The sequence below is a fragment of the Lepus europaeus genome, chromosome 7 (genome assembly GCF_033115175.1).
Source record: "Lepus europaeus isolate LE1 chromosome 7, mLepTim1.pri, whole genome shotgun sequence".
Classification (NCBI taxonomy): Eukaryota; Metazoa; Chordata; class Mammalia; order Lagomorpha; family Leporidae; genus Lepus; species Lepus europaeus.
This window is the reverse complement of record NC_084833.1, coordinates 81107145-81133371: the sequence shown is the minus strand read 5'-3', so window position 1 is coordinate 81133371 and position 26227 is coordinate 81107145. Positions and strand designations below refer to the sequence as shown.

At 39.1% G+C, this 26227-nt stretch overlaps 1 protein-coding gene across 2 annotated transcripts in view; it reads right to left on the bottom strand.

Moving 5' to 3' along the window:
* FAT3 (FAT atypical cadherin 3) overlaps positions 1–26227 on the bottom strand; it is a 533836-nt gene that overhangs the window by 364946 nt on the left and 142663 nt on the right. For both annotated transcript variants that reach the window (XM_062198305.1, XM_062198306.1), the window contains exon 2: positions 4722–5036. In XM_062198305.1, the coding sequence (XP_062054289.1) occupies positions 4722–5036 (315 nt within the window). The remainder of the gene's footprint in view (positions 1–4721; positions 5037–26227) is intronic.

The following is a 26227-nucleotide window of genomic DNA, read 5'->3' as shown; positions in this document are numbered from 1 at the left end:
AGTTCAAGGTCTGGCTACACCACTTCTGATCCAGTTCTTTGCTAGTACACCTGGTAAAGCAGCATAAGATGACTCAAGGGCGAGGGCCCCAGCCACTATTGTGGGAGCCCTGGATGGAGTTCCTGGCTTCTGGCTATTACAGCCATTTGGGGAGTGAACCAGCAGATGGAAGATATCATCAGACTGCAAAATAAAAGAGATGTGCCTATTTGCTATTTCTAATACTTTATAACACTCCAGACATTTATGACTCCTTAAAAATTATCTTTCTAATGTTACTATACCTCTGAAAACTAGCTCAAATAGCTATGGATGGGCTTTCAAGTTTGACTTAACTTGCTTATATTCCCCAAGTAGTCATATGGCTCACTTGCTCTCTGCTAATCAACCCATTCCTCATGGCACATATCTGGTCTATAAACCTCTCTCCACTCCGTCACTTGCCCTGCTTTGACATATTTCCCTTTCACAGCTTATTGTCCACAGAGTTAAAGTGTTCATTTTTAATGAACGGTGGCCTTACAAGTATACCGTATGTGTGATTGTCCTATATTTCCAATGTGACAAAATTGTGTGAGTACACAAGCCGATGTATACTTTTATTGTAACACTCACCAACACCTGGAATGTAGAACAACAGCAACATACAATGCACTTTATAAAACTGCATTGAAGGTTCCTATAAACAGTAAGGCAAGGCATAGCTGCCTTTCACCAAGTGTGCCTTCCCCAAAAGACAGCAGAGTCTGGAGGCAGTCTGCTTGCGCTTTACACAAACTTCTTTCCTGTGGGGAATATGGAATGACAATACTGGTAGCCAATACTGATTGAGTGCTGTACTAAATGCTGGCATGCTGACCCAGCACTAAGTAGTTTCTATGCTATGGACAAACCTAAAATACACATTCTGAAGCTCTAAAACAACTTCCCACCCCTGTTCCTCAATCCAGCCTGCATGACAACTGAGTGGTCAGCCTGAATCTCCCTGCAAGTTCCATAAGGAAGCAAAGCTCCTACCACCAGGAAAGAGACAAGTGAACATTAATGTGCTGGCATCTCCTCCTCAACATGTGTGTAGGCATCCACTACCTAAAGCTGTATCTGATTGAATTCAACGGCTGTGCCTGGAATCAATCAAACGTCCTCTTGATTAAGACCTCACAGAATTACAGTTTTTGTTTTTCTTTTGAATCTACAGGAACTACTGCGAAAAGTCCATAGACTATTGATTCTAAGTAATTCTAGGTCTGGTAGAAAAAACCCAAATGGTTCTTTGGGTAGGGAACAGAATGTTCAAATAGAAATTTTTCTTCTCCATGTTTGGTTTGGGAACATGACATCTGTTATCTGCTAGAAGCTGTAGACCATAATTATTGACTTCATTTGAGTTAATTGGTTTAATCTTTATTATGTGGTACATTGCCAAAACAAAACAAAACTCTATATATTTCAGCTCTACTGCAGAGGAAGGCATAAAAGGTCAATTTTTCAGATTTAACAGTCATTTGAAAATTTCTAAAGCATACATCTTGCCTAAAAATAGTGGTAAGCTACATCTCTTGCTTTATTTTTTAGAAATGTTATATTGATAGGACTATTTCAGACAAATAACTTGAGAGAGACAGGAAGAAATGCCAAATATTACAGCTTCTATGATAGAGTTCATTGAGCTAGTTTAAGCTTTCTGTGCAGACACTGTGATACTTACAGCAATATGCTTAGTAAGAGTATCACTAGGCTTCAGTTCTTCAAATTCCATTGATATTAGGCATAGTAATAACATGATTCTTATATCACTTTGTAGTTTACCAACAGCCTTCAAACACATGACATTCATTCTTCATGAGCAACCTTGGTGGATAAGCAAGGTCATTCTCCTTTTCCAGATAAGAAACTGAGGTCCAGAGAGATTAAATGACATATCACGTTGGGGTAAAGCAGTCAAGATGGAATATCAACTTCTGTTGCAGGAGTTCAATCCACTAAGCATGCATTAAGCATTTCACATTAGGACTCACAGATTCCTGGCAACATGCTTTCTCACTGGCAAATGGGATTTCAGGGGGATTTAATAACTTGCTCAAGGTTACAAAGCTCATGAGGTCAGCACTGTCCCATTTAGTCTGCTCTCCCTGTTGTGGCCCACGGTGTGTTCTAGTTAAGACATGCAAAACAAGGATTTAAAATCCAAGACCTCTAAGCCCAAGTGTTACTTCTTCCATGAAGTACTCTCTGACCATCATGTTCACTAACCCATCACAACCATTTCATTATTTTAACACACAATACATATTTGTTCATCATCCTTTTAATTTCATGGTACTCTGAGCTCGTCAAAGGCTTGGACCATACCTTAAGTTTATAACTCTACTGATAAGAGCTTGTTTGAAAACTAACAGACACAATAAAAGCCTAGTGACCGAATACATGGATAAATCAAGTCTACTATTTTCTTATTTGCATGAGAACTATAGAATATGCTGTGTATTTTTTTAAGCTTTATTTATTTGAAAGATACAGCAACAGACAGAGTGGAAAAGACAGAGACAGAGAGAGATCTTTCATCTGCTGGATCACTCGCCAAGTGGCTGCAAAAACCAGGGCTGGGCCAGGCCAAAGTCAGGAGCCAGGAGTTCCAGTCAGGCCACCAAGAACTCTGTCCTGGTCTCCCACATGGGTGGCTGGAGGCCAAATACTTGGGACATCTTCTGCTGCCTTCCCATGTGCATTATCAGGAAGCTAGATCCTAAGTGGAGAAGCGAGGATTTTAACTGACACTCTGCCGTTGCAAGTGGCAGCTAGTCCTGCTGCTCCACAACATCAGCCAGAAATATTGTGTATTTTTTTTTCAGACAATTGACAATCAGACAAAAATGTCATTCTTGGCAAGAATGTTTTTTAAAAACTATGGAAATAGAGAGATTATGAATATGACTAAGGCTGTTACTATGCAGCATATGCCAAACTGTGATAATACTGGGCTTCTTTAAAATTCACGTGCAAACTTTTAAGAGCTATGCAAAAGGAAGCTCCAGTTACATAAGAGTACATATTCTTCTATGCATGTAAAGGGCAGTCCAATTTCACATCCAACTCCAATTCTTTCTTGTGGCTGTTCCTCTTTCTTCATTTTCAGCGCAAAGTGGTCCAAGAGATCTGCTGAAAAACTGCCCTTCTGCAGCAATTGTGTCAACTTTGATGGGACACTGTCTGTCTTTGTTCTCTCCTACTCTCTCTCCCTCCTCCCCTACCACGGGGCCTCTTGAATGTGCACAATGTTCAAATGATTTTCCCTGTTGTCACCTTCCTCAGAGCTCTGTGGTAGGAGAAAGTGAATGAGGAGGGGCTTCCTAGCACAGGGCAGGGGTTCATTCTTTGGGTTCATTCTCCCACTTAATATGGTTCTGAAAGGTTGGACAAGGTTCCAAACTGCAGAGTCCGCTCATCCACATATGCAGGTCTCCATCAGACCTCCCTTTGTGTTATAAAGAAGCACAAGTCAAATCTTAATTCAATACTGTTAGAATGCAGAAGTTTGCTAATCAAAATGAGGGACTCACCATTAGAGAAAACCAATAGTTTCTGAAAGACTAATGAAGAGAGGAAAAAGGATGGTGTGGGGGAGCAGTGGAGTGAGAGAAGTGTGGTTGTTTTCTTGGAACTGTACCTATGGAATGCACAAAATCTGTTGCCTTTATATTAATAATTTTTTTAAAATTGAAAAAAAAACACCTAGCATTCTCTTCAAATTAAGTTAGTGAGAACTTGACATTTATGAAATACTTGAAGTCAGACATATCCTTCTACTTTAATAAACACAGAAAACTATATCAGTAGTTCCACTGGAATCTGAGACTGTCCACACCAAAAATACCAACAACAAAACCAACCTAGCCTAACTATTGACTGGTATCAACTCACTTGACCAAGGTAAAAGTAATTTACAGCATTCTAAAACCCAGTGCTTGGAGGTCCCAACCATTGCAACTCTGAGTCAGCTCTAAAAGAGGAAATCACAAGTAATGAATCTCTAACAATGACGCTGCAAATCATTTGTCCCATGTAGGTCCTTGTCTCAGAATGCAGTCAGCAAACCACAGCCCTGTTACTGATCTTTAGATACTTCTGACCCTTCCAACAACAGAGTTTTTATTATAATCTCTAGAAAATCTTTGAGCAACAGATCAGAAAACGAAGGTTTTACACATTTTCTACAAAGACTAACACACTGGAAGGTTTTTTGTTTTTGTTTTTGTTTTTAAGTGTTAACACTTCCTTAATGGATAGTACAGGAATTGCAAAACATTCTTAAAGTTAAGGCTTTAAGCAGATCATTTATGAGATTCAGTTAGGCCAAGCAAGGGAGAAGTTCCCAGCCCAAGGTGTCGCAAAGCCAGCCTACCTAAAGAACTCAGCACAGGACAGGATACTGTCTCCCAAGAACGAGAAGGGGGTAGTTGGCTCTCCCAGGAGCTTTGAAATCACATTCTTATTATCACAAGTAAAGCAAATATACAGCTTTCGGAGAAAGTCTCAGATTTCTATGGGATCACGTCACCTGTGTCAGGTGAAAATCAAACATACCAAACATACTGAATGCTCACCTTTTCAGAAAACACTCCTAGAAAGGAAGATGCTATTCTCTAAATAAATGTGTGTAGTAAGCATCAGGCGAATGAATTTAAAAGCTGAACTACCAATTGAAAAAGTCATACTTTTACCTGTCTTGATATTCATGGCAAAAAAATTCTGAGGGTTCCCACTTGTAATCCTGTATGTCAGTTTTTCATTGGAGCTGGAATCCGGATCTTCAGCCTGGATCTGAATGACAGATACATCCTTGGGAGAATTTTCCATGACAACAGGATAATAAATAGGTTCTGAGGTCAGTGGGGCATTGTCATTCACGTCTTCAACTTCAATGTAGACCTCAATGGTAGAATAGAGTGGAACCACGCCCCGGTCTGTGGCATACACTGTCAGCCAGTATGATCCCGTTGTCTCGCGATCAAGAATGTCTGCAGCAGTGATGACCCCTAAAAAAGGAAACAGAGAACATGAATGCTACAGCAAAATGAGAAGACATTAAGTGAAAAACCCCAAATTCCAGAGGGCCATGCTAAATAGTCTTGGCATATAGGAAAAAAAAAATGATAAGATTAAATTAAAATGACTCTTGGCATAACAGAAATGATTTTCTGCAGGGTCATATATATTAAATAGTTCTGTTTCTGAAGCATAATCACATTCACAAATACTTTATTTGAATTTTGGAGGCAGACATCACACACATGCATACACACAAAGGAGACAATATGGGGGGACAGAAAAATAATGGCTGGGTGTCAAAACAGTCCCCATGCTATATGGGAAATTGGTTCAATATCAAATCAACACCTCCAAATGATCAGGTATTGAATTGATTTTCTTTGCAACAAAAAGCTGCTGTGGGGTATTCACAAAAAGTGAAAAAGACTTTTTAAAGTTCTTTTACCTGTAGGAAAAGAAAATATTTCGCCTGCAAGTATGTAAGCTTCTTTCACCCTACTTCTTTGCACATCAAGTATCAGTTACTCCACAGTGAGATTTCCTGAATGGGCTCGGTCTTCCTCAGGAACTCTAGAGAGGACTCTAAGAAAAACTCTGAGGGTCTTTGGGAGATGCTCATATCCAATCATTTTAAAATAGGAGCGCAAAAATGCCTGGTGTGTTCTCTCACACCTTTCCTATTTTACAGTTGAAACAAGTGCCAACCAGGAAATTAGATGTCTGCCAGAGAAGCCAAAGAGAAAATACAGTACTCTCATATATCTTCATAGCTCTCACCCAAATCACCAGGCTGCAGAAATGTACGGCAGGGACAAGGTCAGAAGCAATGTCCAAAGTGATGTGAAAACTCTTGAGATTCAGTTTATAAAAACACTAAAAGTAAACAGGGTGTGCATACTCATGGAGTGTGTGGAATTCATGTAAATCCCCACACCATAAAAGACATCACTGGAAACGTTCAACAAGCAGTTCTTGATTTTTGCCCTGATTCCTCTATCCTCAGTATTCCTGTTGAACTTCCATCTAAATTAGGCACATAATTTGGCCTATAAGCCCTGTATAAGCAAAGTGCCACATACAGCAGCTAAGACTTAGGAAGGCATCGAATCAAAAAAAGATTGGAATATTCAAAGTTGCCTAAAACTCAGAATAGCTAAAATATTTGAAGGGATATAACCCAGTTGCTGTCAAAGTTTCAGCCCCAAAAGTTATTCACCAAAGAATGCTATATAGGATATGCCACATGCCAAAACACAACTTTAATTACCTTCAACAGAAATAGGTAAACACAGGAGCTACTGTAGAATCTTGGGTGATGCCTGCGAGTCAGAATAGAAATGCCCATATGAAATTAGAAGAAGAGGCACCATATAATAGAACAGGAAGAAAACAAGATGTGACTTATGACTGTAAAGACAGTCATGTGTGTTCCTGCATTGAAAGAATAGTAACAGTCTTATTAATCGGGTTGAGTCAGAATAGAATGTCAACATGATGTTAAAGTACAAAAAGGATTCTGAAGACTGGAGACCTGGGCAGGTGTGAGCACATATAAGTACAGGAACCAGGCCCAGTTTCATGGAGCATTCAGAGCGGTCAGGAACCACCCACCACACAGACAGGAGAGGTGCTGCCACCCAAGGGAGTCAGAACTCTGCAAGTCAAAGAATGGAGAAGTGACAGGGAATCAAGCAGTCTCTAGAATGCAAACATAAATCAGACAGAAATGAGCAGCGGTGGGGGATACAGGTTACAAAAGCAGATCTACAGACATTGAGTGAGACACATCCAGCATCTACTGGACTCTATACTGGACATGGAGGAAGAGAGAGAAGCAAGAGCGTCTCTGTCCTCCATCCTCAAGAGACTCCCTTCCATGAAGGCAGATTTCTAATGAGAAGATCTGTACTAATGGGGTGCTATAGCAGAGCTAACAGCCAAGAGGACAGAGTTTTGCTTGGCCTAGGAGAAGGGCAAAGAGTCTAGAACCAGAAGATGGTGGGAGGCAAGGAAAACAGCATCACTGAGGAGCCATAATTTTCTGGGTCGCTTGTAACATGGCTTCCCTGTAATATAAACTTCATAATCTTCTTTTATAGCTTAGGCCCCAAGTGGGTAATTTGCTCAGGTAACTGGAGAAGAACCCTAACGTCTCTGCCTCGAATATCCCAGTTATAAATCTAGAATATATTACTCGCTACCTATTTGACCCACAACAAGGGGTTCAATCAAAGCAAGTCTAGTTTTCTTATCCATTTTTCAGTGTTGTGATAATCATTAAAAGCATGCAAAGAGTTTGGTAAAATTCTTGCCAAAGAATAGATGTTGAGTGCCTCAAAAGTAACATCATGAGATTTATAAATAGTGAGCACATTCCAAAACAGAGGAGAATCTTGAAAGGTGAGGAGTTTGGCATGGGCTCTCATATTAGGTTTTTTTTTTTTTCCCTTTTTCTTCTTTGGTCATATGGTATTCCTGTTTATTCTTTGTGATCTGCCATGACGTAGGAGTCAGTTTTTCATTATTTTAACTAAAATACTAGATAGGAATTTCTTAGGAAGGAAGAAAGTTTATTGCTGCTTATAATTTGAAGGTTCACAATTTCAAATGGAACAGCCTCAACTGTTCAGGCATCTGATGAGGTAGAAGAAGTCAAGATGATTACATGGCAAACCAAGAAGCAGAGACAACATGGTGGGGGTGGTTTCCCATCACCTGCCTTCCATGTGGTCTCTCCATGTAATGCCAAAATGATATGATCATGAGGCATATCCAATCCAATCATTTCCCAAAGACACTATGTTTAGATACTCAATTATACTAACTCAATCATCATCATGAACCCATTAACTGTTAACAGAGTTTCAATGTATGTCTGAGACAAATCATATTATATGACACTTTCATATAAAAGTACTTGGGCATTTGGAAGGGAACAGCAGAGTAAAATCACTAAAGAGAAAACACAACTCAATAAGCAACAAACTCAAAGAAATAGTTTTTGTTTGTCACCTTGCCTGCCTCACTCACTATGCACACACTTGCACACTCACACAGGGGCAAGCACACACACACAGACTTACAGTTACAATATTGCTTTGTGATCCTTGGAAGTCATTTAACTCTTTTTCCTTCCATCTGTTAAACTGGAAGATGCTACATCACAAGCTTTGGAAATTGAATTATTTTGAGCGGTCCTTGGATGAAAGGCAAATTAAAATGTAGTGGTGGGGTTTTACACTCTTTTAAATGAAAGATCAAACACATTCATTAAAAATTGCAATTATTAAAATAAAGTACACCTATGGCTATGTTTACTCAGTATCTAGAAGTGCAAATGAGTGTTCAGGCGTAAGATTCATGATCGAAAAATTTGAGGACAAATGAAAAGGATGACTCTGAAATGTGTTAATTATAAGATTCATGCAAGTCTCCATATTAACACCACCAACATCCAGCATTATGATTTTCTTGCTTCCTTCTACACTTTCATAGCTAATCACGCTGTATGTGGTTACAACTTGAAATACATACCCACATGACCTCTTATGAACAAAAAGTCACTTCTGAGGTTAGCCAACGATTGCCAAAATCACACATCATGACGCCTAAGCTTTGTGACAACCATCTTGCATTTTTCACTGCTTTTCAAATATTATTTAACATATAAAAAACTGCAAACAATTTGGTAAATTTGGATATGCATCAAACCATCACCACAATCAAGATAACATATCTAGTATCCTCCAAAGTATCCTGCATTCTATTTTTATTTTTAAAAATTCACATTCATTTATTTTCATTTTATTTGAAAAGGAGTGAGGGAGAGAGAAATAGAGAAGAGGAAGGAGAGATACAACAATCATCTATCCACTGCTTTACTTTCCAAATTCCTAGAACAGCCAGGGCTAGGCCAAGCTGAAGCCAGAAACCTGGAACTCAGTATGGATTTCCCATATGGGTGGCAGGGACCAAAGTACTTGAACCATCATCTGCTTCCTAGGATACAGATTAGGAAGGAGCTGGATCAAAAGCAAAGGAGCCAGGACAGAAACTCAGCCATCTGATATGGGGTGTGATCAAAGCAAGAGGCATGTTAACATTGCACCAAATACCTGCCCCATCTTTCTAAATATTTTAAAGATTTATTTACTTATTTGAAAAGTTATAGTAAGATAGGGAGAGACATAAGAGAGAGAGAGAAAGGAAAGAGAGACAAGAGAGACAGGAGAGAGACAGGAGAGAGAGAGAGAGAGAGAGAGAGAGAGAGAGAGAGAAGGGAGAGATGAGAGAGAGAGAATTTTTTTTTTTTCATCTGCTTGTTCACTCCCCAAATGGCTGCAGTGGCCAAGCCAAAGCCAAAAGCTTCATCAGGGTTTTCAGTGTGGATGCAGAAGCCCAAGCACTTGGGTTGTCCTCTGCTGTTACATTAGTAGGGGGCTGTATCAGAAGTGGAACAGCAGGGACTCTAACCAGTGCTCATATGGAATGCCAGCACCGCAGACAGTGACTTAACCTGCTGCGACACAGCACTGGCCACATCCTTCTAAATTTTAATTCCTCACAACACACTCTGTGTACCTCTATGCAGCCACATATTAGCCTTCTACTGCTACAGATTACTTTGTATTTCTTATAGGCATATAGAGCTTGAATCATTTTCTTCTGTTTTATTTTTTCACTCAGAATAATTATTTAGGGATTAGTCCAGACTAGTGTGTATATGACATTAGATCATCTCTTAGTAATACTCTATTGTGTGGATACATCACAATTTTTAAAACATTGACCTGTGCATGGACATTTGGGTTACTTTAGCATTTTGCTATTACAAATAAAGTTGCTAAGGACACTTACATACAAGTTTCATGAGATGGATACTTTCATTAGTCCTGAGTAATACTTAGTGATAGAATACCTGTATCACATTGTGGGTGTATGTTTGCAGATTTTTATATTCCTACTTGCATCATATGTGCCAAGTTCCAGTTGCTCCATATCTTCAATTGAGGTTAAGTTGGCAGGGATGGTTGCCTTAATTTTAGACACTTCAATGAATCTGTAAGGGTATATCATTATAATTTTAATTTGTATCTTCCTGATAATGTTGAGCATCTTTAAAAGGCTCATCTTTCATCTGAGTTATCTTCCTTAGGTGTTCAAATGATTTATGTTTTTAAAATGGGATTTTTTTAAGTTTTGAGAGCACTTTACATGTTCTAGATAAATGCTGCTTATCACATATGTGATTTGCAAATATTTCCCCAGTCTGTGACTTTTAATAAATCTGAAGAGCATAAATTTAAAATTTTAAAATTAAAAATATTAATAATTAGACACATTTATCATCTACAATGACATTTCTTTCTTTGTGCTCCTAGAACCAGTTTAAGATTTAATAATTTTTAACATTTTGCCTTATTCATTTCACATGTAGATATATCATCAACATATATATGTATATATTTTCTTGAAAACCAGAATATGAGTATCACAAAATGTGGATTTGACAACAATGATCATAAAATGCAGAAAGAAGGGTATATTGTCATGTAGATGGTCTAATTCAGTGAAGAAAATATGTTTTGATGACAGCCAATTGTTTCTTTTACAGGTCATGCTTTTGTTGTGTTAGGTGCTATATGTGATCCATTTTAAGTTTAGAATATGGTTCAATGTATGGTTCCATGTTGATTTTTTGGCATGTAGATGTTTACTGTTACAGCCATTTGCTGAAAACAGCCCTTTCTCTACTGATCTGCCCTTGTACTTCCATCAAAAACCACTGACTGGGGCTGGCACTGTGGTGTAGAATGTTAACGCTTCACCTGCAGTGCTGCGATCCCATGCGGGCACCGAATCAAGTCCCAGCTACTCCACTTCCTATGCAGCTCTCTGCAAATGGCTCAAGTACTTGGGCACCTGCACCCACGTGGAATACCCACAAGAAGCTCCTGGCTTCAGCCCGGCCCAGCCCCAGCCATTGCAGCCTTTTGGGGAGTGAACCAGCAGATAGAAGATCTCTCTCGATCTCTCTCGATCTCTCTCGATCTTTCTCTCTCTCTCTCTCTGTCAAAAAAATCTTAAAAAAAAACACCTCTGACTACATATGCATGCATCTATTTGTGAGCCCTCCATTCTGTTCCACTGATCTTTGTCCCACTATCACACTGTCTTGATTAATTCTGCTTTATCAGTCTTGAAATGAGAAGGTGTAAGTCTTCAACTTTGTTCTTTCACAATGTTGTTTGCATTATTTCAGATCCTTTGTGTTTCCATATGAAATGTGGAATAACTTTTAGAATCCAAAAGAAATTCAGGAAGCCCACTAGGATTTTGACTGGGATTGCATTGAATTTATAGATCAATTGGCATAGAATTAACATCTGAACAACTTTGAGTGTTTTGATACATAACATGGCACTTCTCTCCATTCATCTTTTTATTTAAGCAATGTTTTATAGTTTCAGAATATACAACTTGCACATTTGCTGTCAATTTTTCCATAAAATCGTCTTATTTTTGATACTATTAAAATGTCATTTTGTTTTAAAATATTTATTTACTTAAAAGAGTGACAGAGAAAGGAAGAAGACAAAGAAAGGTAGAGGGAGGGAGAGAAGGAAGAAAAGAGAGAGAGAGAGAGAGAGAGAGAGAGAGGAAGAAAGATTTTCCATCTGCTGTTTCACTTCTCAAATGTCTGTAACAGCCAGAGATAGGTCAAGCTAAAGCTAGGAGCCAGGAGCTCCATCTGGATCTCCCATGTGGGTGACAGAAACTCAAGTACTTGGACTATCATCCATTGCCTCTCTGGCAATAATGAAGAAGTTGGTTTGGATGTGGAGTAGCTAGGATTCAAAACAGGCACTCCAGTATGGGATGCAGGCATCCCAAGCAGCAGCTAAACTTGCTGTACCACAACACTGTCTCAAAATTGTTTCCAAAATTTGTTTCTTGTTGTCAATATATGAAATTGATTTCTGTATGTTGATCTTCTATCCCGAAATTCATACCAGTCCTAGGGTGGTTTTCTATATAGATGAATATATATATTCCATAGGGTTTTCTATATAGATGATCACATCATCTTCAAATAGACAGTTTGACAACTGCTTGCCCTTACTATTGTCTCTACACCCAATCAGCATTTAATCACTGTGCATCTAATAAATGCAATAAATGAATTTACATTAAATTTTCTCAATCTCTCATTCAGTAAATATTTATTAATACATGTACTCTTGAGGTAGTGACTATTTTTGTCTCCATTTTAAAGATAAGAAAACAGATTGGGTTAAGTAAATTATCAATGATCCCTGAGTATTAAATTTAAGATCCATTCCTCAAACTATGGTATGTCAGACTTGAGACCAGTTATTAATAAAAATTATATTGTCTGCTTAATGTATGTAGATATAAAATCCACCTAAGAATTTCTGGTCCAAAGAAGTCCCCCCCACTCACCTCTGATAGAGAAGTATATGAACAGTGAAAACAACTTTCAGTTATTATTATACTTTCTTATGAGGGTTCTCCACATGGAGTATACATATCATAAAAAGATATTTCTTGGTTTTCTTTGGTATTTCCCTTTAGAACATGACTGTAAAAGAAAAAGCAGTACTGAAGCCCTTCAAAGAGAATCTGCTTTGATTTACAAAGATATGCAAAATTTATCCTTGGTCCATTACCCAGCATAGTCCTGCAGTGGGCATCCCCAGAAAGGTGTCTCCTTCCATCTGCGTGATAATAGAAAATAGGTTCTGTAAAGACAAGACCTCTGCTCGCATAGCTGCTCTAGTTTCACTGCCAACAACAGTGCTGCACATGGCAGACACTCAATAAATATGTGTTCACAACACCAAATCAGCAGCAGACAAGTTTACACCACTGAAGGGATAAGCCAGCCTCATTCAATCTGATCTACAGGGGACTGCAACACATGCCTGGTGCAACTGACCCCTGATGAAAGTATCCCTCCCACTGAGGTGTTCCTGAGCCAGCATCCAGCTCTGGATGAGTCAGGTGATGGAGCTTTCACCACCACTAGGCAGTTCTATTGAGTACAGGGGTCTATACATTGAGGCAAACAGGCTCCATAATTGCACCTGCTATTTTTACCTGTACCTCCAGAACAAAACAGAACAAACCTGCAAACAACCATTCAGCTAGGGCAGCTCTTGAAGTAGGAGAGGATGACTCTTCTCTAGCTAAGAATTCTTCCTCGTGTGCCACACGGGCTTCTAGTTCTCTCTTCAGCCTGACCTCTGTGTCTGAGTCAGTAAAATATGACCTTTTTCCATTCACAAGTACATATTGAACGGGGGTAGATTAACAACACCAATTAGGAAATAACCCATTCACAGTAAGCTTCATGTTCCAAGGAGTGCCTCCCAGTGAAAGAGACTCAAGTGATTACCCCAAACGGGAATGCACACTGCCCCTCCCATGTCAGCCACCCCTGCAATTCTCAGTTGACATACCCAGATGATCCTGCTAAATAGGAACTTGCCATTTCTTTGGAAATAGATAGTTAGTTCGTCAGTTTCTTTACTTAGTATATACTGAATCGATCTTCGGTATATAAAGATAATTGAAAATGAAAAAAAAAACACTTGGTTTTAAATTGGACATTGCATAGAAAATTAATCAATTTTTAAAAAAATATCATGTAGGATCTCTGTCCTTAATGTGCTGTACATTGTGATTTAATGCTATAACTAGTACTCCAACAATATTTTTCACTTTGTGTTGCTATGTGGGTGCAAACTGTTGAAATCTTTACCTAATATATACTAAACTGATCTTCTGTATATGAAGAGAATTGAAAATGAATCTTGATGTGAATGGAAGGGGAGAGGGAGCGGGAAAGGGGAGGGTTGCGGGTGGGAGGGAAGTTATAGGGGGGGAAGCCATTGTAATCCATAAGCTGTACTTTGGAAATTATATTCATTAAATAAAAGTTTTTTTTTTAAAGAAATAGATAGTTGGAATTTTAAAACATTTCTGAATTGTTTAGATCTGCTTTTGTTTAAAAATTATTCTTTTTCTGTTCCATATTTATTTGTTGTATAATACAGGCAGTAACAATGCAGAATTCTTCAGGCATCTTAATATTTAATTGTATAAGCAGATACTCAGAGTTTATTTGTTGTTGCAGAACTGTGCACAGCTTGAACTTGAATTAGTTGATCCCAGCATGTAGCACATACTAGCCATAATTGTTCCTTTTTATTCACAAATATTAGAAAAATATACATACATTGTGCTCACTGAATCAGCTCTAAACATTTTTTGAGATGAAAGGGAAAACGTCTGGAGCTGTTCCTGATCAGATGAATGCTCCCTGTGGGTATCTGACTCATCTACCTTCTAGCCATATCCCCTTATGCCATGCACCACCTCTCAAATGACACCCTGCCCTCAAAGAATGACACCCAAAAGGCCACAAGAGCTCAACCTGTCCCCAGCGGGTACAGGCAATGGTTTGGGGGTTAAAACATGATCAAAATTACCTTGCGAAGATTACCATAACAAACAAAAAAAATTAAGAATGGCTTGATGGCCTATTTTTGTAGATGTTCCTAAGAGAGTTTGTTTACTTCTGCGTGATATATTTAATCATTTTTAATCATTTAAAATATGAACTCCCAATTCTCAGTAAAGTTTATTTTTAGCTTTCTATTTCAAAATAATTACAGATTCACAGGAAGAGACAAAGAAATAGAATCCCCACACAATCCCCACAGACTCCCCCTCCCCCCCGTTTAATGCGTCCAGTACACTTTTTTTTTTTTGACAGGCAGAGTGGACAGTGAGAGAGAGAGAGAGAGAGAGAGAGAGAAAGGTCTTCCTTTGCCATCGGTTCACCCTCCAATGGCCGCTGCAGCTGGTGCGCACCACGCCAGCCGGTACACCACGCTGATCCGAAGCCAGGAGTCAGGTGCCTCTCCTGGTCTCCCATGGGGTGCAGGACCCAAGCACTTGGGCCATCCTCCACTGCACTCCTGGGCCACAGCAGAGAGCTGGACTGGAAGAAGGGCAACCAGGACAGAATCCGGCACCCCAATCGGGACTAGAACCTGGGGTGCCGGTGCCGCAAGGCTATTGAGCTATGGTGCCGGCCCCAGTACTTTTAAATGGATTATTTCATTTCTTTTTTTTTTTTTTAATTTTTGACAGGCAGAGTGGACAGTGAGAGAGAGACAGAGAGAAAGGTCTTCCTTTTGCCATTGGTTCACCCTCCAATGGCCGCCGTGGTAGCGCGCTGCGGCCGGCGCACCGCACTGATCCAATGGCAGGAGCCAGGTACTTATCCTGGTCTCCCATGGGGTGCAGGGCCCAAGGACTTGGGCCATCCTCCACTGCACTCTCTGGCCACAGCAGAGAGCTGGCCTGGAAGAGGGGCGACCGGGATAGGATCGGTGCCCCGACTGGGACTAGAACCCGGTGTGCCAGCGCTGCAAGGCAGAGGATTAGCCTAGTGAGCCGCAGCGCTGGCCAAGGATTATTTCATTTCTAAAAACTCATAGACATCTTTCACAGGCTCCACAGACAAAAAAGGTCAAGTCTTGATACTATTTTTCTTCCTTTCTCTATGCATCTTGAACTTGTGTCAGGCTCTTGTTCTTAATAGGGATCACTGTTCTGCACAGAGTATGGTACTAATGAAGGAAGATGGGGGTCCTACTCACACAGGACCAACGAGGGTCACTCCATGCACTTCTGGTGTCACATCTATAGCTGCTACCAGTCGGAAATAAATGGCACAACTGGAGTGAGCTGACAAGTGTGAACCGAGACCAGCAGAGAAGTGGTAGACAGAGAAAATCTTATTATGCTTCAAATGAACTTCAGGCTCTACATATTATCTGTGCATATACTCATATATACCTTACACATCACATCTTTGACATAAATATATTCTTTATCCCTTTGTAAATAGAGAATTTTGAGCAAGTTGCTTAGCTAACCAAATGACAAAGTCAGGCCTGGATTGTGGAGCATGGAATAGGAGTCATGCCCTCTTTTCATCATGTGAGGTGTATAACTAAATCTGCCCATATGCACCATTGTCACAAAATGAAGGCAATTTTAAATCTGTAAGTTCCTCGGTCCTCAAACTGTACTTGTATCAGTTCTTGGTAATAGAAAATTCAATATTTTCATCATTTTCTAAAAGTTGTTGCAATGCATTTCTCTGAATCCATTTTTGTATCTTCTCAGAAGATTTTCAGATGTTGGACTGGCTTGAGATCATGCAAATTGGAGAACTCTCCCTGTAATATCCCTCATTCTTTAGCTTTTGTGTACATCTACACAGGCTGCTCCTTCTGTCTCTACCCCCTCAAATTACCTTCTCTGTTTCTCATGGCTCAAAGAGGATTCTTTTTTTTATTTGACAGGTAGAGTTATAGACAGTGAGAGACAGAGACAGAGACAAAGGTCTTCCTTCCATTGGTTCACTCCCCAAATGGCCGCTAGGGCCGGCACTGCGGCAATCGGAAGCAAGGAGCCAGGTGCTTCTTCCTGGTCTCCCATGCGGGTGCAGGAACCTAAACACTAGTCAAAGAGGATTCTGAGAGCACTCTCTCACCCAGCCAGCTAGGGCTAGGGACAGCCTCTTCTGCTTTTTATCTTGTTCTTTCTTTTCTTTTCTTTTTTTTTTTTTTATTAAACTTTTATTTAATGAATATAAATTTCCAAAGTACAGCTTATGGGTTACAATGGCTTCCCCCCTCCCATAACTTCCCTCCCACCCGCAACCCTCCCCTTTCCCGCTCCCTTTCCCCTTCCATTCATGTAAAGATTCATTTTCAATTCTCTTTGTATACAGAAGATCAGTTTAGTATATATTAGGTAAAGATTTCAACATTTTGCCCATATAGCAACATAAAGTGAAAAAACTACCATTGGATTACTAATTATAGCATTAAATAGCAATGTACAGCACATTAAAGACAGAGAACCTACATAATTTTTTTTCAAATTAATTAATTTTCTATGCCATTTCCATTTTTACTTACACCCCATGTGGGAGCTGTCCCTAATGTGTCGTCTAAAGCGAAGTGATGCTATAACTAGTACTGAAACAGTATTTTTATACTTTGCGTTTCTGTGTGGGCACAAACTGATGAGGTCTTTACTAATTATATACTGAAGTGATCTTCTGTATATAAAGAGAATTGGAAATGAAAAAAAAAAAAAAAACAACCTGGTGTTAAAATGTTCTTTATTTTCATTGCTCTGTGAGCTCCCTGCAGCTAGGGAATATTTTTGTCTTGCTTTTCTCTATCCTGGGGTGACAGCTTGAAATTTGGAACCTTATAAATGCAGAATAATATAAATGAAGGATAGCATTACTAACATTTGGTAAATTCAGGCAAGGTGGGATGGCTGGCTCTTGAAACACAAGCATCCTGAGGATGAACTCCACTAGAAAAAACAAAACTTAAGTCAACTAGATGGTTTGCTCTTTTGTGATCCCCAGGCAAAAGAGAATGAGGGAAGACTGTTTCAAATATCTTGCTGGAAATAACTGCCACAATAAAGACTTCTTGTTCAGAATTTCATAGCACTTACTTAGGTTCTGTACTTCATTGAAATATGCTTAATTAAAATGGTTTGGGAACTTTGGGTAAGCAAATATCCATGGGTGCTGTCAGTCACGGAAGCCATATGGTAGCTGAACTTCTACCTAGTTGAATCAAATTTACCATTATTTATAAAGCATGTGTATGTAAATCTTACTCGGCAATGCTAACTGTCCATCTTGAGGGAGGATTGTCATTAACAGTCTGGTTTATTAAACTGTAGTTATAAATACGCTTTTGTTTCTAAGCTGCATTAGCAAAACTTATTTTTCAAAAAAAAAGTCCACTATGAATGTCGAAATATTTTCTAAAGTATTTTATATCTAATTGTAAACGTTTTTTTCAGAAGTCTTGCTTTCTATTTGTTAAAGCTGAATGCAATTTTGAATAATGTAAAAAAAAAAAAACGGAACTGATGTTTGACTTCTCTGATGGATATGTGGAATTAATAGACTCGGAAATACAACTCTCCCTCTGTGAATTTCCCTATGTATAGGAGGCATCTCCAGTTTGGGGCTGCCCATCTGCTACTCCAAATGCAGATAGCGCCACGCTAGTATCCCCAAGCTTTAACACAAAATGCAGTTTAATAAAGACATCAGATGAATTTCTCTTGCACTAAAACACATCCCTTCCCACAAGTACACCCTGAAGGCACTCAGAATCAACACCTCCAGACCCCCAGACTAAGCACCAACAAGACACTTTTAGTGGGCTCCCCCACAGAATCCCATTCTCCATGGACACTTTTCCTTTTGCTTTGTTCCCTGCTCTTCCTGCCAACATCCATTGATGGGACATCTTTTATTTCTACAGAAGGAGAAGAAAAACCCACACCACAGTTTGCTGGGAACAATGATGTATTGAAATGCAAGCCTCCTTCAGTCCATGTTATTTCACGGGGCTCAAAGCAGAGGAGCCACACTTAAGACTAAGGCAAGGGGCTGCAGCCTGGATTCAAGCTTTTCTTTGGAGCTAATGAAAATGGACAGCTCTTCTTGTCTGTATGGGACCCAAGAATTCTGAAACTGAGCCCTGTGCTCAAAAACTCCCTTAACCATGAAGTTCTGCAGGCTGAGAAAACACAACTGCCACTTGATTTTCTTTCATAAATAATTTTTTAATATAAAGTGAACAAATTTCATGTATTTCATACATACAGATGTAGCAGCATAGTGATATTTTCCACCCTATACTCTCTCCCACACTCACACCCTCTTTTCCCTCCTTTCTTATTATTTCTTTTAATTTTTACAATACCATACTTTCAGTTGATTTTTTGTGATCATAAGCTTAACCCTCCACTAATTAAATAATTCAACAAACAGTGAGAAGGGAAAAAAAAAAAAAAACACTGTTCCTCAACAGTAGAGACAAGGGCTATAAATAATAATGAAATCTCAAACTGTTAATTCCATTCATATACATTATATTTTTTATACTTTATTAGTTACCACAGATCAGGGAAAACATACGGTATTTGTCTTTTAGGGACTGGTTTATTTCACTAAGTAAAGTAGTTTCCAGTTGCACCCATTTTATCGCAAAAGACAGAATTTCGTCCTTTCTTACAGGTAAGTAGTATTCCATAATGTATAAAGATAAATGCTTTGGAATCAGCTTTTAGAGGATTCAAAATGCATACCTGTTCTCTGTATATTTATTATAGTCTATGTAGCTGGTATAGGGCACCAGTAGCCTAAAAACAGGAATCTGACAGCAGCCCAGGCTAGGAGTGACCTATGCAGCTTTCACTCAGGTTTCCCCCTGTAAACCCAATTATTGCCAACCTCAAATCCACACTTGATCTTAGCCAAAAGGCCGAGAAGCGATAGCCAACCTCAAATCCTTTCTTTGGTCTGTGCTAATCTGCACACCCACCACACACAGAACAATGACCCAGATTGCCCAATTAGAGAACCAAGTTGAGTCCTAGAGCTGTGGAAGAAATACTGCCAGACAATATACGAAATAAGGTCAAGCAGCAGCTAGTGTTGAGTGTCTGAAAATGGGAAGGTTGTGGCATGAAGAGTTGTGACTGCATTCTATCTCTTGAGAAGAAAAAATGAGCATCAACTTCAGCATGAAGAATTTGGTTTGATATCCAGAAACATGCTCTAACAGCAATGGTTGTCAAGGGAAAAACTACCTGAAGGAAACAAGTGTCTTGTTCTTTTTAAATGTGATTTACAGAGATAAATAGATAGTAGATAAGTAAATAGTAGATAGACAGATAGAACAATCTTTTGCCTAGCAAGAAAATTTGGAGCATTCAAATTGGTTACCAATTAAATCTTTGTGCTAAAAACCCTTAATAGTTCATTGTATAGAAAATTATGAAACATAAGCAAGCTTTTAAAAAGTCCTATTATCTCATTGTCCAGAGATAATAACTATATATCCTTGGTGTACTGCCTTTGTTTGATATTATTTTAACCTGAATCCTCACCCTAGCATACTGAATATTTTTACACACTAATAATGACAGTTCTATATGATTTATTCTTAATGACTATAATATTGGTCAGTTTCCCAATACCCCAACAACAAAAATGCAAACTCCTTAGTGCAAGAATTTCTTGCTTTGTCACCGTTGGATGGCCTAGAGCATCAGCTAGCACAACTAGATGTTCAATAAATGGCTGCTGAAATACTCATATGATGGTTCTTATTTATTCAATGAAGTCATTCTTGTTAGGTTATTTTAAAATATTTTAATAATCATAATTCATGCTTTGAACAAGCTTGTACCTGAATTTTTAAAAATTATTCCCTAGTTTAAGTTCCCAGAACTTGGATTGGTGGGTCAAAGGGTTTATACTTTATAAAAAATATTTAATTTTTACTTTGAAAGTCATAGTTACAGAGTTGGGGAGAGACAGCAGAGAGGTCTTCCATCCACTGGTTTACTCTCCAGATGCCACAATGGTCAGGGCTGGGCCACACTGAAGCCAGGAGCTAGGAGTTTCTTTGGAATGTCTCACGTGGATGGCAGGGGCCCAAGCAGTTGGGCCATCATCTGCTACTTTTCCCAAGCCATTAGCAGGGAGCCAGGACTAGGAGATGAAGCAACCTGGACATGAACTGGAGCCAATATGGGATGCTGACGTTATAGGTGGCAGCTCTACCCACTATGCCACATGGCCCCAGGGATATACACATCATTAAATGAGCTTGATTAAACTGCCTTCCGGAAAGTTTGCACCAATTATACTGGCACCCCAAGTTGCTGATCACAGCTTGACTAAATATTTATAAGATTTGTATTGTTTGTCAGAGGAAAAGCACACATTCTAATTTAATACCTAAAGAGGTAACCTTTATGAATTAACAAATTATGAATTAACAACTTTAAACAATTCTTTTTTGTATTTTAACCATTGGATTCAGTGACAAAATTCCATGCTTTGTGGTAAGACCAAACACAGAGAGATTACACTGAAGATTTTCCCAGGAAGAAAAAGTTTCTGTAAGTCATATTTCGATTAAACTAAATTTTGTTCAGAAAACCAAATGCTTCAGTGATGAAAGTGTTGTCAAATGTTTTTTATCTTCATTTTTTAGATTTTTAAGATTTTCTTTATTTATTTGAGAGTTAGAGAGTGAGAATGGATGAGTTCCCATCTACTTGCTCACTCCCTAAATGCCTATCACACCAGGAGCTGGGCTGAGGTTGGAGCCAGGAGCTAGGAACTCAGTCCAGGTCTCTCAGCAAGAATCAAATTACTTGAGCCATTGCTACTGCTTCCCAAGATCTGCATTGGCTACAAGCTGGAGTCAGGAGCCAGAGCCAGGACTAGGACCCAGGCACTCCAACATGAGAGGAGGCATCTTAAAACTGCTAAGCTAAATGCTCACTACCCTAGAATTTTTAAATGACATTTCAGAACATAATCTTTAGTTCGTTAAGCAAGAATATTTCAAGGTGGATGTGCTGTCTGATATTACCTGAATTTCAGTCTAATTTTTAGACGTATTTACTACCGACACTATCTATGTATGCATATACAGTATCTGGGGTCCTTGATCATTTGCACTGGGAATATGAATTTCTCTACTTTTTCTTAGAAAAGGCTTTTCTCTTTTAAGAAGTCAGACTTTAAAAAAAGAGAGTTCCTAAACTGTAGTGATTCAAACAGATGCTTAGTAGGGTTTTCCTATACCCATGTAGGCACAATAGCACATGCATCTATCTGCTCCGTGCAGGGTGGGAGAGCACAAAGTTGACTTTTAGAAGCAGAACCGATTGAGTCAAAGGGCTCCTTAGCTGAAAGAAACTTTAAGGCAATCTTCCTTTCAAGAGGCTTTTTTCTCCAAACCAAAAGAAACACTTTGGTCACTTTCCCTCATTTTTCCCATATCAGAATATGAAAACTCTAAGTAAACCTATATCCACCTAGATACAAATCTCTAAGTTACTACTCCACAAGGAGTAATAGCCCTGAGTAACTTCCTAATAAAATAACAAAAGCACACGGCACACTTATGCTTCTCTCAAGTGAATGCACTCTGACTTCCACAGTTGATTTCATGTTTACCCAGAAAAATTCTCACTGGGGTTGCACAGATAACTGCACATGTGATACAGAGGCTGCCTTTGCCAAAACAGATGAATTTGTTCCCTTGACAAAACATTGTAGGTGATGGAAGTGAACCAGACAAAGGAAGATGGATTTGGATCTAAGTTAATATTGTTGTTCCCTTCAAGTACGTATGTTGCATGTGTTAAAAACTCATGACTACATTTATTATGACAAGTTTATAAAAGTTTACCATGGGAAAAGTACCCTCCATAAATTCTATGTTTTTGTTTCATCTTTTCAGATTAAATCTCACCAAACTGCATTTTCTATTGAAAAGTATTACCAGAATCATACAGAAAATGTCATACTTACGTAACCGGGATGTGTTGATTAGGTTATATAGTGTATATATGTGTGTTTGTGTATGTGTGTTCATGTTTGTTTGTATTCATATATTAGAATGAAATCTTCCAAATCACTTTAATTTTTTGCAATGAAAATATTAAACTCTTTGTTTCTCCATTTATAACCTAGTAAGCTGCTGTAACAGCACTAAGAAACCAATGTCCAAAAGGAGGAAACAGTACTGTTTTTCTCTAATTGAGTTCCTCCAGTTCTCATCTTCTATAGATTTCTTGGATTGTTTTCCAATTTCCATTCGCATCGCACCCCATTAAATGACTCTAACCTCTGACGCATACACTCCACCTCAGATTCATCTTCTATTTGTAACTGAGATGAAATGTGCCCACTTGCTCTGTCACAGCACCACAGACGCTGACAAGCCACATATAAATTCTAACTCAGTCTTATAGACCAGGCTTTTACAAGTAAACAAAAGAATTCTCATCTAGTTTCCATCATTAAAAGAGTTCAGTGTACATATGGACACTGCTTGCATATTTGGTAGTTGTTAATTTACACCAAGAAAGGAAAAGTACAGGAAAAGGGGAGTCTGTATTAAGACTGATCTGTTACCTGATGCTTCTATGCAGATAATTTAAGTTGTTTTAAAATTTCTATATTTAAATGTGCTTAATGATTGTAATGTATATACACAGCAATATAGATCATAGTGGGCTTTAGAATGAATTATAGAGATCTGTGAATAAATTGCTATGCAGTTGCCTCAAGAAAGGAATGAATAATCATGCTGATTTTCCTCCCTTTGTAAAAACGTTTCTCTCTCAAGGACTGCCCATGTGAAGCAAGTAATGTACACACTATCACAAATCACTATTTTAGCAACTTTTTCTTAGTAATAGCATGCTATCTGGACTACTGTCAAAATTCAGCATAAAATGATTTTCTTTTTCTTTATATATGCATCCCATTACTAAAAAGTGTGTGTGAACAGCTTATGTGAGGGTAGGTGACCCAGGGTACAGAGAGTATGCAAACAGGTACTCTAAGACAAAAATGGAACACTTTCTGCTTTGTGGAGTTACTAATCTCCAAAGTAGACTTGGTCATGCATTGGCCATTATTACGGTGTTGAATACACCATTCTGCATCATTCTTTGTAGGTCTGACTCTCTAATGAGTGTCTTAAAGAAGAGCAAAGTTTTTTTCCTCTTCTGTCCTCCTCCGATCTGACACACCTATCAGTCAGTGAATGTGTATTAAATAGAAAAGATACTCTGGAACTGCAGCTACACACAGAAATATTCTGCCAGGGAACATGCCAACAGGTAAATCTTGTCAGGAAGATCATAAAATCCACCAGAATAACTATTCTTGTAGAAAGAGAAATTATGGCGAGGACAGGGAGGCTAAAGTGTAATTTATTTATTCATAACCAATTAAAGGAGTACTTCAAAGACACTGCCGACACAGAATTTTGAAATCAGCTATAAAAATGCTTTATTTTTAGTGGGTAGAGTTAATCTGCCATTTGCAAATTTTCCTGCCGAGAAATGATATTAAACTCCTAAGTAACAGTTGTTCACAACCTACAGGCCTTTGGAATGCCCTACTTCTGTTTCTGCTATCAGCCCTGAGCAATGAACAGAGACCAGAGAGGTTTCAAATGCTGCTTAAACAAATAGGCATAGTAGTAGCTGGGAACCATCCAAAAAAAGATGGGTGGAAAATACCACTAAATCAAGTTAGACCTGCTCCCTGAATGCCCTGGTCTGAGCACTGACCTCCCAAGAAGTCTGGCTCATTCACAGACGCTGGGCGGTCTTCTGGCTCACACACCATATTTTCCATGGCACAACTTGTCTTTGGTATATGATCTGGGCCTGACAGTGATAGCTGTGCTAAAATGAAAAACTACAACTATTTAGCTTCCATTACATAATAATTCACAATCTCTGATGGAAATGTTCAAGTCACTTAGGACTCTCAGTTGGAACAATGTATCTCTTTGAATTTAGATGACAGCAGTTATTCATTTGGACAATGTAATTCATATAATGTACCTCTCCTTCACCATAGCCTCTGCCACTATGAAATGATACCACTTCCTGGGACCATCTCACAAGAGCCAGAAGCAAATCCTATTACATAATGAGTACTGTAACCCACCCCATTTTTATTGAGACATTTTATTCCTACAGGAAGAAAAAGCCAGGGTGCTTTGTTTTAAAATTACAATTAGCAATGATCACTTAATGAAATGCAAAATCAATGGAATCGATCTGACCTATGTACCTTTTTTTATAATGAAGTACAATCAAATGGAAAAATCAGCATGTGCTATGTGTAGGATGGGTAAACAGTGCTTTGAAAAACATGTGAGAGAGAGAATGAGGGGAAGAGTAGCAGAGTAGAGAGTGGAGGGAGAGAGAGAAAGGAGAGGGAGAGGGAGTGAGCGAGAGAGAAAAAGAGTTTCTGGAATCAGGATGCAGAGTCAAAGTTCAGCCGACAGGTCCTAATTTTGTTTCTGTTGTTCATTGGACACTGTGCCCCTGGGAAGGTAACAATGTCTCTAAGTACCTGTTTCTCTGTCTATAAAACAGGGATGCTATACCATGTAGAGTTGCTTGAGGTTTAAAATAATGCACTCAATCCACTCATCACAGTAATGATAGCAAATCTTATTTGTCTTATTTAAAAAGATTTACTTATTTATTCAAAAGGCAGACTTACAGAAAAGCAGAGGTGGAGGTCCGTCCACTGGTTCACTCCCCAAATGACCACAAAGGGGCCTCTAAAGCCAGGAGCCCAGAGTTTCTTCCAGATCTCCCACCTGGGTGCAGAGGCTCAAGGACTTGGGCCATCTTCCACTGCTTTCCCAGGCACATTAGCAGGGAGCTGGATTGGAAGTGGAACAGCCAGGACTCAAACCAGCGCCCATATGGGATACAGGCAACCTGAGCGGAAGCTTAACCTGCAAAGCCACAGCACTGGTCCTTTTTTGTTGTTGTTAGAAAAAGTGATTTAATTAATAACAAAATACACAGGAACAAACTTTATTGAGGACATACAAAAGGAAGGATCTGAGGGCCCAACGCTGTGGCATAATTGGTAAAGCTGTTGCCTACAGTGCTGGCATCCCATATGAGTGCCAGTTCAAATCCTGGCTTCTGCACTTCTGATCCAGTTACCTGCTAATAGCCTGGGAAAGCAGTGGAAGACGGGCCAAACCCTTGAGCCCCTGCACCCTCGTGAGAAACCTGGAAGAAACTTCTGGCTGCTGGCTCCAGCCTGGCCCAGCTTCAGCCATGGCAATCGTCTGGGGAATGAATCAGCGGATAGAAGATCTCCCTCTCCTGTCTCTCTCTCTTTCTCTCTCTACATATAACTCTACCTTTCAAATAAGTAAATAAATATTTTTTAAAAAGATCTGAATAAATGGAGAACCGTATGCCATCTTCCCAAATGAAGAAATTTCCTGTGGTAAATCTGTCAGGTCATCCCAAACTGCTCTACAGAACAGTGCAATTCCACTTTAAAATTCCAGTGGAATTCTTTCACTTAAACTAGAAAACATAATTCCAAAATTCATCTGGAGGACTAAAACAATGCCAGAGCAGAAAATCAGTTTTTTAGGGACCAGTGCTGTGGCGTAGTAGGTTAAGCCTCTGCCTGTGGTGCCTGCATCTCATATGGGTG